At 48.3% G+C, this 12,549-nt stretch overlaps 1 protein-coding gene across 1 annotated transcript; it reads right to left on the bottom strand.

Moving 5' to 3' along the window:
- Window positions 1-2,630: 2,630 nt before the first annotated feature.
- Window positions 2,631-12,021, bottom strand: TEKT5 (tektin 5). The gene is made up of 7 exons (XM_015812007.1): window positions 11,455-12,021; window positions 9,908-9,991; window positions 8,674-8,744; window positions 7,949-8,092; window positions 7,115-7,337; window positions 3,426-3,580; window positions 2,631-2,847 (listed from the first exon to the last, which is right to left on the bottom strand). The coding sequence occupies exons 1-7, from the start codon at window positions 12,019-12,021 to the stop codon at window positions 2,631-2,633; spliced, it is 1,461 nt and encodes a 486-aa protein (XP_015667493.1).
- Between the last annotated feature and the right edge of the window lie 528 nt (window positions 12,022-12,549).

Raw genomic sequence — 12,549 nt, 5'->3', positions numbered from 1 at the left:
CAGGGCAGAAAACGTGCATCACAATCAGATGGTTAACTTCTGGATGTGCACTTTGAGGGAAGAGAGGAGGGGGGAAAGAACGGAAGCCGAAGGTGGGGAAAAGGCGGATTGGAACAGCCAAGGGAGGGATCTTAGAACATCCTGGGCACAATCTGCTCCCTCCAGACTGCAGCCAATAACTGAGGCTTTCCCAACCCTTCGGGCTTTTCAAAAGCTCAAGCAAGCCCTCTTGTTTAGGTTGGAGGGAGGAGCTGGACCCTTTCCCTCAGAACAGGCGCCCATTCTTCTCTGAACATGCCCACCAGCAATACTTCTCTGCATACTTGGCCACTGGCACAGGCAATGGCCAGAGATCTGCATTGTCCAAACGGCCAGGCCGCTGGACGCCCGATGACATTTCGCAGCCCTGGCAAAGTCTCTCCACCCACCTCGCTTGTCCCTCCTTTCCCCTCTTCCTTGCCCCAGCCCTAAGCGGCTATGGGGACACACGGTGTGGAAGAATCTCTAGGTTTAGGTGGCCGGACGCAGGAGGAAGGGCCTGCTTACAAGTAGAGGTCTCTGGGTTGGAAACATTCTCAAAAGCAAGAAAAGGTCTTTGCACAATTTGCTACATCTGGATCCTAGAAGGATCTGGAGTTATTAATTGGAAGCCAATTTGCTTTCTCAATAACGGAGAACAGAGCCCAACCACCTAGCCTTGCATCTGCCCCCCCCCAGGGATGCCACCCAACCCATAATCCTCTACCTCCTCTTGAATACCAGCAGGGAAACTCAAGGAAGGAAACCCAGAAGCGCAGCTAAGTGGCAACGCGTTGAGCACAACCCAGAGGACGGAACAAAATGCCACTTGGTTTTCTACTCGAGCATGACATTGCAAAGGGGGGGGGAGCAGAATGTGGCTGGATTATGGAAGAAGCCGCATTTTGAAGGAAAATAAGAAAATTAAATCACAACGGTGCCGTTTAGGTAAATCCAGATGGGTCAAAGGATTAGCTGCAGCAAACAGAAGTGCTGAGGAGCTCTTTAATATCCAGGCCCCACAAGTTACCTGTAATTAAATGTAGATATCCCCTGGTTATAAAGGTAATTAAACCCATCCATATGCATGCCTTTGCTAAACTCAATCAACACAGCTTATAATTACGAGAAGGAGATATGATTTTAGTGATAAATAAAACTGTAACCATTACCAGCTAGGTGGTTCAGAGTATAACAACTCAGTTGGTACTCTCCCTGTGCCAGTGTTGGGGGGAGAATGAGACGCACACCGCAACAGCACTTGCATCAGCTTCCCTCTTCATTCAGAAAACCCAGATGCCCAGAGATCTGGCCTTTGAGCTACAGGAACAAACCATTCCTGCTCTCTCGCCAGGCTGGCCTGAGGCTTCCGGGGTGGGGGTGGGATGCCGATTCTCTCTCAGAAAACAGTCAGAACAACCTCTCTGGGCTCATCCCTTTCCCAGCGAGACATTCTCCCAAAGCTGAGCTCAACGTCCATTGTCTGAAAGAATTCTCTACCGCTGGCCCAGCCTGCCAAGGTCTCTTGCAACCGTCCTGTGCAGGGGGGAAGGCAGGAAGCTGACTTCACACGGGGCCCTTTTCCTTCGGATGGATTGCCTTCTGGTCTCTGCATTCCTGAGGAACAGGCAGGGTCAGAACGCGAAAGGATGCCGACTACACATCCTTCTCCAGAAATCTGAATGTTTTAGAAGTGGAAGGAAAGTTATGGAGGGGCTTGGAGCAGGAGCTTGGGCGGTGGAACTCTTTTGAACTGGAAGGGGAGGAAAGGACATTCGATCACGCATTCATTCCCTGGGAGCAAAGGCCAGCATGATCATCATGGCTTAGTTGTTTGTACCCTTCGCTGCCTACCCTGTAAACCGTAATCTATAAAAAGCAGAGCTGGGGGAGGACAAGTTATTTTCTACGATGTGCATTATATTCTCCCTTTTGCAAACATGGCAAGATCCTTGAATCAGACCATTTTCTGTCCTTTTTACGGCAGACACATAGATCAACTTCACACCGGTAGAATAATTAGGATGAATGTTAGCTACTTACGTACGTAGTGCATTCACACATACAACACTTTGCCCTTCGGCAGGCTAGATTCTCCTGGCCCAAGCAGATCAGCAGGAAAGCCTATCCTTGCAGGTGGATTGTCCACTCTGTGCCTAGTCTAAGGACACATTTGTACAGTGTCGCATCCTCTCACCACACAGGCTGCCAGATCTCCAGGTTCAGTCGGTGGACTCAGCTCTGGGGCCTCCTTGGGGCTAAACGGGGGGGGGAGAATAACTCTGAGGGGGCGAGGGCCAGGACCAGACCCTCCTCTGGATTTGGCTCATCTCTGCTCTACGGTTGGCCCTCTTGGGACGTCTCCAGAGCGCCCAGCCAACTGCCTTCCTTCCATAGGAAGCGGTCCTTCTCACACTTTCTGCAGGCAAGAAAAGCGGTGACCTTGTTCCGATTTTGTTTTTGTTACATTACGTTTATTTTCACGGGATTTTTAAATTTTTCTTTCTCCTTCTTCCATTTGCTACAAAAAAATAAACGCGCAGAAATGTCTCCCATGATTTTCAACCTTTTATGTCAGATTGATAGGAGCATGAAAGGCGGCTGTTGCAGCCTCAGGTGTAGCCGACCAGGCGAGGCGTGCTGGGGAAGGTTTTCCGCATCCCCATGCACTTCTCCTTGTCGATGAACAGGCTGTTGGCCTTCACCATCAGGTCGTGCTCCAGTTTCGACTTGTTCAGGATCAGCAGCTGGAGAGTATCCTGGGCTTCACGCAAGCGCAACTTCAGGGTCTGGAGGGTGTCGTCGATTGTGAACACTTCGTTCACCAGCCTGGAAGGGAAGGGAAAGGAAGGGGTTACGGCTGCTGGGCCTCCCTGGGAAGCTGCCGGGTCCTGGGACAGCAGCGTGGGAAGCCACCGGCTCTGGGCACGAAGCACACAGAGACCTGCTTGTCTTTTGCTTCTTTCTTAATGTGATCGGTTCTAGGTGCTTCAAAAGAGATTCACAAATTAGCCAGGACTAACAGCAATAAAGAGAAGCCTTGAGTTGACTTGGAAGGCTGGCGGATTCCTTCCCCTTTCTGCTCTGTTAGAAGTAGCAGAGCCCCCTGCCGGCTGCCTCTGCCTAAATCCTGCATTTAATCCCCCCCCCCCCGTCACAGGGAAGCCTGGCTCGCCCTCAGCCTGGGACGCCCAGAACCAAAGCCCAGAGGCGGAAAGGGACCAGGAGCACCAGCCGGCAGGGCCCAAAGCCGGCTTCAGAAGACGTGAAAACCGCCTGAGCCGGAGAGGCGACCCAGGCAGGGCTGGGGGAGGGCCCCCGCTGGCCTCCTTTAAAGCAGCAGCCTCTGTCAGGGCTGAGGGGGCCACCGCCAAAGGATGCAGGGTGGCAAGCACTGCAGCACTCACTTGAACTGGGGGACGTCCCGGCACAGCTCCATGTTTGGCCGCCGGGTCCTCGCTTCCAGACGGGTCTGGGCCACCTTCAACGGACACTCCTTGGCCATGATGGCTCTTTCCAGTAACATGATGGTGTTCTCTGTCTGGAAGATTTCTTGAAGAGTCTGAAAGGGGAAGTAAAGATCCGTGAGCGTTTTGAAAAGAAAAATGCCTGCCAGCTTCCCAATCCTCTCGTGCAAAGAATGGAAACGCTGCACGCCAGAATGGGAAAACCCTCTGGGATATTGTCATCTGCAAATTGGAATTATCCGAAATCCCAGAATTCCACCCATTTTAGTTTCACCCAACCTTCCTTAAAAGGTGGAGCTGGAAACAGAGCGAGCGCTGGCCAAACCTATTAGCTCCCAGCTGTATGACTGTGGATGCAGCTTCAGATCTTTGACTTTGACTTTATATTTGACTTCATAATAGCTACTGACTTATTTTCAGCTTGTGATCAATTACAAAATGTCTTTCCTACACATATCCAAATGGTATTCTGCACCCCGTACCTATGCATCTGATTTCTCTTTCACAAATAATGAACTCTGAATGGCTTCTATTATTGGCCGGGGAATTCTGGGAGTCAAAGTCCATGTATCTTAAAGTAGCCGAGGTTGACAAAGACTGCTCTAAGCAACTGCTTTTTTTTTTTAAAGTATTAGCTATTCTGTCCAGTTTCGCATTATCTGCTCAACCCTTCCTGCAGTTCATCACACAAGAGGCTGTTGAAGAATTCTGGGCCCAGGATCTGGCCCATTCTGATGAGGATGATCCTGGCTTTCAGGCCAGCTGTGGGTCAGCAAAAACTTTTTGCATTTCCACATTGTTTCCACAAAAACTACCTGGAAACTACATCCCAAAACGCCCACACCCAGGGAGTGGCTAGGGCTCAGGCTTCACTCAAAGGCAACTTTTCCTCTTTTTAAAAAAAATTCATTTATTAATCAGGGAATACATAACTTAAAACCTGGGAAGACAACCCCTGGAGACCCTGAACGTGTGATACTGAACTGCAATTTTTAACTTGCCAGAAGGAGAAAATAATTAAATGCACACGGAGCATTCATTGTGATTAATTGATCAACACTGATTTTAATTAAAATCCATTTAGTTTTTGTTCAGGTCCCTTTTTAGTTTTTTTTCCTATGGCCCCAGGCAAAATAGTCAAACCTCCGAGTAAGGCAAGCAGGCCAAAAATATTGTGCTAATTGGTCTGGAAAATTTAGCACTACACTTGCTGTTGTGGAGCCGGGCTGAGAATAAACCTGGATGAGTACATTTTGATCTCTCTCAGTTAAAGTGAGTAACGTGGCCGAAATATCTGTGCATACGTCCAGCAAAATAAACTTAGTATGTAAACAACTTTGTGGCTGAGTTTCAAGATTCTTTCACGGATTTGTAGCAGCTGGAATACAGGAAGTGCCTATAAGATGGTCAAGGTCCTCCATGTTTCTGTGCTTTGCTTCGCCCCCAGCCTGCTTGGACAGCCAGGGCCTTTACTGCCAGGGCCTAAACTAAGATGAAGAACTTTTTTTCAAGAATAATGAGATACGTTGCCTCTCTATAAATTAACACCAGCCCCAAACTGGCACAAAAGAACATGGTCATCACCCAGAAGGCATCAAAGACTGCAGTCCTGCCCCCTCTTCCAGCACAGCCCCTCCCCGGGGAGGGCTTGAACCAAGTGGTGACACGAATATCTGGTTCTCTTCTTTTGGGTGTTTCATGAGTCATTAAAAAGGATGAGCTTCTAACTTTCCCACAGTCGGATCTCAGAACAATAAGCATACTCAGCAAGGGTGGGCCAGGAGTCCCAACATTTCCTCCTAAGCCGAGACACCTAAGAAAAACTAAGCCTGTCTGAAGGAGAAATCCAATCTCCTCTAGCGGGGATGCAAAGAGGGCGGGTGTGCCAAGGGAGGAGGCAGGGGGGGGGAGCATTGGGAGGGTTGCTCCCATCCTTAAGCCTCAGCCTAGGAAGAGGACCAAGCACAAAGCCAGATCCAGCCTGGCTTGTTTATTTCTTTACTTCTTCTTGTTCTGCTTGGTTTCCTTCTCTTTGGGGGGGAAAACATTCCCGCTGAATTTCATAGGGAATAACTGACAAGCAGTTGACAATTCTCTTCCCCATCAGCATCTGAAATGTGAGCTCTGAATCCAAACCAAACATTCAGCCACTTTTAAACCTCAGCAGAAAGTGTTGTGATAGGTATGATTTGAAGTCATATCCTGCTGCTTTCTTTTAAAAAACAGAATTAAGGGAAAGCAGGAAGGGAGTGGATGTGTATTTGCAACCTGGTCAGCCTTCCTGCCTAACAGCAATGTGATCTTAACTACACCTAATGACTACATATAAAATTCACAATGCAAAATAATTGACATCATTTAAAAGGGTGTAATCTTATTAGCAGGTGATGTCAACAACTCTGCATCACTGAAGAGCTGTATTTGAAGGATCAGAAATCAGTGCACCAAAAAAAAGTTCAGAAGTGGCTGTAGATTAATTTCTACAGCTCTTCAAAAGATACCCTCCTGTTCCAGAAAATAAACACAAATTAGCTCACTGGCATTCTTAGCTATTCAGTTAAGTTCCCTTCTGGCTCCACCATGCGCAAAGGAAGAGGGCCACACGTTCCTTTTTTATAGGATTAAGGTTGCTTTCATCTCTTGTCCCACGAAACACCAGGGACTCAGTCTATGGAAGACATCATGTCTTAAGACATTTCAGCCTCTCTTTAATGTGACACAGAAGCGATGTAAAAAACGTGTGTTCCTGCTCTGTCGAACTATACTGGTTTAATCTGAATTCAAACAGGCCTAGGTTTATTATAGAAGTTATTGGGGGAGAAACTGACAAAGGTTTTGCTGAAAGCAATAATTCATCTCCATGCTTGTGACTGTTCTCCTGCCGTGCAAGAGACTGGAACAAGAAACTTATTCATGCCAAGCCTGCCTGCCCACGTTGCCCAGCGCTTTTGTGAGGCTCACCATTCGTTTCCCCACAAAGCCTTCCTCTCTCGCGCTGCTGGATTGTCTCCGGTTTGGTGACATCACAATGCAGTGTGGGCAGAGCGGACCGATGGCGCTCTTGACTTCTTCCCCAGCGAAAAAGCACAGAAGGTCAGCACACTTCACGAAACAGGGAGTTCCTGACTTGCCTACTCCGACAGCCTCCTCCACGTTTGCCCTCAACAACCATTCTGTACAGTGTCCCATCAGACAGTCACTGAAGTAGAGGCTGTGAACCGCTTAGCAACAGAAATTCCGGTCCCAAATGTGGTCGTTAAGATGAGGACTACCTGTCCTAAGGGACATGTTGTTTCAGTTTGCTATTTCCAGCAGCGGAATGTTTAGAGACGAGTCTTGGTACAGGGTCTCCAGCTTGAGCAGGGGGTTGGAGTAGATGACCTCCAAGGTCCCTTCCAACTCTCTTATTCTGTTATTATCTAGAGCAGGTTCGCCAACCGTGGCAGCTTTACCACTTGTGCACTTCAACTCCCAGAATTCCTCAGCCAGCAATCCACAGCCCACCAGTCATAAAGTTGCCAAGGTTGGAGAGCCCTGCTCTAGAGACTCCGACAGTTTTTCTGGACATAAATATATGAATGAGATTCTGCCAGCCCAGAGCAAGTCGGATGCTGCCCACACTGCCCTACCTTCGCCAGCTGTGCTTGCAGCTGGTTCTTGGCATCTGCAATTTCTGATATGCGAGAGGTAAAGACCAAGTTGCTGTCGGTCCACTGTTTCCACATATCATCCGAAGTGACTTCCAGGGTGTGGTTCGCTTCCTCGCAGAGTATGGCTGAGTTGGCTCGGGCATTCTGGGAATACCGGATGTTGTCATCACTAAACTTTGCCCACGTTTCAGGGACTGAGACTCTGCAAGATAAGAACCAGAGTCGCTTTGGATAATGAAAGGAATCTATTACTTCAAGTTACAGGGGACCTGGTCAAAGTTATAGCACGGTGCTAATAACGGGAAGGATCAGTACGGCATATACAGTGTTCCATTAAAGGCAGAGCGGTCATTTCTCTTCTTGCTGCATGTGGAATGGTGAAAAACGTCTCAGAGGAAAAAACAGAGACAACTAGTGAGTGTGTGCAGCTCCGTGTACACAACGGAGAACAGGACCTCTCTAATGTGGAACATAAGAACCGTGCCTACGGAGATTCTCAGTCACCCAGGCCATAGTCCAGTTGCCCTGTGAGAAAGCACCTTTGGGATAACATAAGAACAGTTAAAATTGTTGAGGACCAATCTAAGGTTGGTGTCAAATCCTTTAATATGATTTCAGTCTAGGAAAAATGTTTTAAGGTTTTTTTCCCCTTATTTTTTTCTGTAAGGCAAAGCACTCAATGATGTCGCTGATCCAGTGGGTCCAATTATCAATGAAACTGCACTGACAAACTTCAAGAGATCGGCTTTTCCTTATACTCGCATTCATTTAGCTCCTACCTAAATGACCACGAGGGAATAGTCCTGTACTTACGTCCCATCGATTTTCTCAATTCCATGGTAGTAGTTGATGCTGTCCGAAGTATTCCTCAAATTATAGCATTTCTCATCAATAAAATGAGCTGAACTTTTATCACCGAGATCCCTCTCCAGCGCATGCTGAGCATCTCTGTTAAGGCTGGGACAAAGATTTATGTGGTTACCTTATTTTCTCTCCCAATATTATTTAAAGGTGTCACGGAACACCCATTAAAAAGGTGCAAAAAAATTCTCTACATTCCCAAACTGTAAAAAAAATAATAATTCATGAATGTTATCCTATACTTTTGTCACTTTTACAAGACTGTAAGTGTGTTTACTGAGTTCCTGATTATAACACATTCCTTTCGGTCAGACAAAAGACAAAGGAGTTCGGCTAGCACTACCTGTTGAATTTCTGCCTACTGTGACATTCAAAGTAAAATATGTGGGTGGGTGATGGTGGTCAAGGAATAAGAGGCCCAACAATCTTGCTCCTTTAGCTGCTGCCCTTTCTTTCACTTCTTGCCTTCACTTCTGCTTTGCCATCTGGGCACCCTCCAGTTGGACAGTTCTTGCTACGGAGAGCCGCCCAATGAGGCGCCTGCTGTTTGCTGAAGGCCCGCCCCTCCTAAAGACCTTGAACAGCTGCAGCTCTTGCATCATCCCCAGCATCAATCAATCAATCAGACCAACTCATCATCCCCCTTTAAATAGCAGCTCACTTGCTTCAAAGCTTACTTAATCTGCTGGTCGATTCTTTCTGCAAGCTTTCTCATCTTCTCTTGGCACGCCCTGATCAAATCAACCTCCTAGAATACAAAACACACACTGGTCAGAGATTCTACAAAAGTCGAGGGAAAGGCACTTTGCAGAGGGCTCTGTCCTTGCGAAGGCCCAGCAAAGGGAAATAAACGATAACAGAGAATTAAAGGCCTTGGTGACATGACGGAGACATCCGTGTAATTTTAGCAGCAGCTCCGGAGAGGTTTGTCCTGGCCTTCCTCCAGGACATATGCAGACATGGGAAGAACATCTGGTTTATTTAAAATGCAAAAAGATCCTTGTGTTACATTTATATCCAATTGCATGCTGGGAATTGTGATTCTCATTCATTTTTATCAGCAGGGATCTTAAATTAACGTGGACCTTATCAGATGTTTCAAGGGAGACTCCAGATTGAGATATCTGCACCAAAACACACCAGGAGCCTCAAGAGTTATTTGTTGAACTCTGAACTGAGACAAAAGTTTCATCATGCGTTACAGATATTACTGAACATAGCAGACACAGAGCTAAATGGAAACATATATAGAATTGCTGTGAGTTATTATCTTTCAGTAAGTCTCAGTGGCTGGGAATGATGGGAGCTGAAGTTCACCACAGCCTAAATGTGGGAAACTAGCTGCAGGCTAATCCTCGCCCTCTTGAAATTGGTGAATTTTAAACAAGTCGTCAGCCTTAAGTAGACCAGACAGGAAACACCACCAAGCTCATTCTACTTTATTCGCAAAGCTACACTAACAGAATTTTGCAAGTCTGAAAGTACAATTCTCCCGCCATCTCCCTCGCAGCCTGAGAAACTAGGCAGGATCCCTCCTGAGCCTCTCGCCCTGCCCGCTTTCCAGCTGTGGACTCTGCTGCCTCTTCTCGGACCATTCCCTAGGCAGCCTCTCTTCGCCCCGTCTCCCAAGGTCTTTCCCACAGTCATCCCACTGGACTAATCTTACATTAGTGCAACTTTCTTTATATGAAAAGTTCCTGCACTCAGAAAATGAAAAAAAAAAAATCCTCTTCCTGGCATGCAACCAGATGTCTTCAAACAAGCTGACAGAATATTTGCTCTTGCTCTGAATGATTTCCGGTCAGCTTATCTTTCCATGAGCAAACCCCAAGGACAGGAAGAACAGGAAAACAAAAACTCACCATTTAAATGCTACCTTTTGGCAATTGCTTACAAATCATTTTACAATACCTGTATGAGATTCCTTTCCACGTGATCGTGGACCAAGTCAATTCCCATCCGTTTCTCCCGATTGTACAAGCATTCCAAGGCCACCTACGAGCAATCCAGACAAATCGGTGAGTACAGCTAACACTCCCAATTATAAGCTTTCGGTGTTGGGAATTTTGCTTTCATTTTTCCAAAGCGATACATTGATCGGCCTGCCATTCTCAACAGCCCACGTTCTTTTTCTAGCCTAATACCGGTAGCTACAAGACGCTAAAATGAAATTGTGCTGGATGCAAAGGGGACCAGAATGGACTGCTACTGTAGGATCTGGGCAGCAAACTTGGGGTTGGGGGGATGGGGGGGACTAGAGTTTTTTTTAAATCTCTTTGCTGTCCTCTAGTGGTTGTCTGGATTTTGGCGACAAAAATCTGGTAGCTCTAGCATGTCCCCCCCCCCATTCCAACGGATGAGCAAAGATAAGCAAGGGGGCAGAGGGGGGTGGGTGAAGAGGATGAGAAGCTCCTGCCTCAAGCCAACTTTGGCTATGGCTGCTTTGGGATCAACAATGTTACGTCCTGAACAGATTTGAAGAGAAAAGCTAATATGCCACCTAATGGCCAGTTTTAATCTCACAGCAAAGCTGACATGGGCAGCGCACTTAATGTCTCTTAACGGCTGCATAACACTTTTAAAAAATCCCTTTCATTCTCTGAATCCTGGTGCTTTTTTACACTATATTCACTTAAGAAAGTGGAACTCTCACCATTTTCTTCTACAACTGATATTTTGTGAGAAGGCACCAACAATATCATTAACATTACAGAAATAATTCTTGGGCACACGGACAAAGCTTCCAAAAGGCTCCATAGGAGCTCTTCTACCTACTTACATTCAGAAACATAAACTCATATAAAATTATACAGCCTGAATTCTGACTAGATAGAATTCTTTATTGGCCAAGTGTGACTGGACACACAAGGAGTCTGTCTCCGGTGCTTGGATCGGAGAGGGAAGCCAGAGTTTCTTTGACTCCCAATGACTTGTTTTCCAACCGGGCACAACCCCGCTTAGCTTTTAGGTCAAGGTCAGGCTGGTGCTGCCACCAGCAGAGAAGACCTCACTGCTTCCAGAGCTTCGGCACAGATTCCTCCTCCTTTCTGAGCTCGAAAGAAATTGCTGTTCTGGCCTTTAACACAAAGAGAAGAATTGCCATTTCTGAAGCAATCTGCCTAAGCATTTTTTATTTCTTCTGAGATACTTCATGGAAGCAAATGCCAGAGAGACTTTTTCTAGGGCAGAATCTATAATTTGGAAGAGTGTTTCTCTGTACCTCCACTGCAGACCGCCTTTGGCAGAGAGCACAGGTTGTTTTATCTTGCTTGTCACTTTGCGAGGCTCTTGATGGCCTAGTTTAGGGATAGCTTAATAATAAAAAGTATGTTGCTATCCATCCAAGGGCTTGCCTGCCATTCAAAGGATGCTGCAGTGTTACAGCAAAGGAGAATGTTATAGTTCTCCAGCACCCCACATTAATAGCAACCTGACAGCACTGGGGGTGCCCCACTTGCCTGTAAAGGCCCCTGGGCCTCATCAGCCGCACACTCCAGCCGCCGCTTGGCCGTGTCCAGTGCACGGGTATCATGCAACAGCCGCTCAAGTTCATAGGTCAGCTCGGACCGCCAGAAATCGATGTCGGCTAGCCTCTGTCCGAGGTTTTTCCCAGAATCCTCCTGCTGCTGCCAAGTCAGCTGGTCCTTGTCTTGCATGAGCCGCGCACTGTCCGCGTTCAGCCGCCCAGCCCAGTGCCGGTAGGCCTCCGACCCTTTGATCTGCATGGCGTTGGCTTTGTACCAGTCGTGGGGACTGTAGCGGGCATAGAGAGACGACCTCACTGAGGGCAGGATGGTCGGGGGACGCAATGGGGCACTGAGGCGACCGGCCCCCTCATCGCTGGGTCGGAAAGCAGAGACCTTGTAGAAGAGGCTGGGCCTCCATGAGTTCAGGTAGCGATAGCCTGGCAGGTAGTAAGCCTGGTAGCTGTCATGGCTGAGGCTGGTGGGGGTCACCTCTGGCAGCAGGCAGCTCTTCTTCGGTCCGCAGTAGCTGGCCGTCTGGGTGGTGCCCAGGAATTCCATCAAATGCCCAGGGTAGTCACCAACCTCCCTGGCAGCCCAAAGCCCAAAGGCAATTCAGCTGCCCTGGTGGGGGGGGGTGCCTCTGCCCCTGCAGCCCAGCCCTGGCACTGTGACTTGGCGCTGGTGTCACAAAAGGGCCCCAGAGGCCCTGCCCTGCCTGCTTAAAATGCCTCCCTGCTTGCCCTGAGCCAGGCTTTCTTAGGCTGGGCAACCTGAGGATGGGTGGACTTTAACCCCCAGAATTCCCCAGCCGGCATGCTGGCTGGGGAATTCTGGGAGATGAGGTCCATTAATCTGGGGGGGGGGGTGTCAGGCCTCAGCCGCCACCTTCCCTGCCCCCCTGAGTGACCCCAAGCCAAAGAGCTGGGGGCGCTGAGGGGGCGCACTCTCCCCAGCTGTGGGGCCGGACCAAAGCCGGAAAAGAGGGGCCAGCTCCCCCCTCCGCGGCTCGGCCCCGTCCCGCAGCCTCCCTCCGGTCCCCAACTGGAACTGCATCGCCCGCTCCCTTTTTCCGGGGGAGGGATTCTT

Source organism: Protobothrops mucrosquamatus, unplaced genomic scaffold, assembly GCF_001527695.2.
Source record: "Protobothrops mucrosquamatus isolate PMUCROS unplaced genomic scaffold, P.Mucros_1.0 scaffold60, whole genome shotgun sequence".
In the NCBI taxonomy this organism is placed as follows: domain Eukaryota; kingdom Metazoa; phylum Chordata; class Lepidosauria; order Squamata; family Viperidae; genus Protobothrops; species Protobothrops mucrosquamatus.
Note: the sequence above shows the minus strand (reverse complement) of the source record. Positions and strands in the feature narration are given on the sequence as shown.

Excerpts from the sequence above, each read along its gene's own strand:
- TEKT5 (XM_015812007.1), bottom strand. The coding sequence starts at position 12,021 with ATGGAATTCCTGGGCACCACCCAGACGGCCAGCTACTGCGGACCGAAG. Across the intron at positions 3,581-7,114 it reads TGCAAGCACAGCTGGCGAAG|ACTCTTCAAGAAATCTTCCA; the intron begins GTAGGGCAGTGT and ends TTCCCCTTTCAG. Across the intron at positions 2,848-3,425 it reads CGGGACGTCCCCCAGTTCAA|GCTGGTGAACGAAGTGTTCA; the intron begins GTGAGTGCTGCA and ends CTTCCCTTCCAG.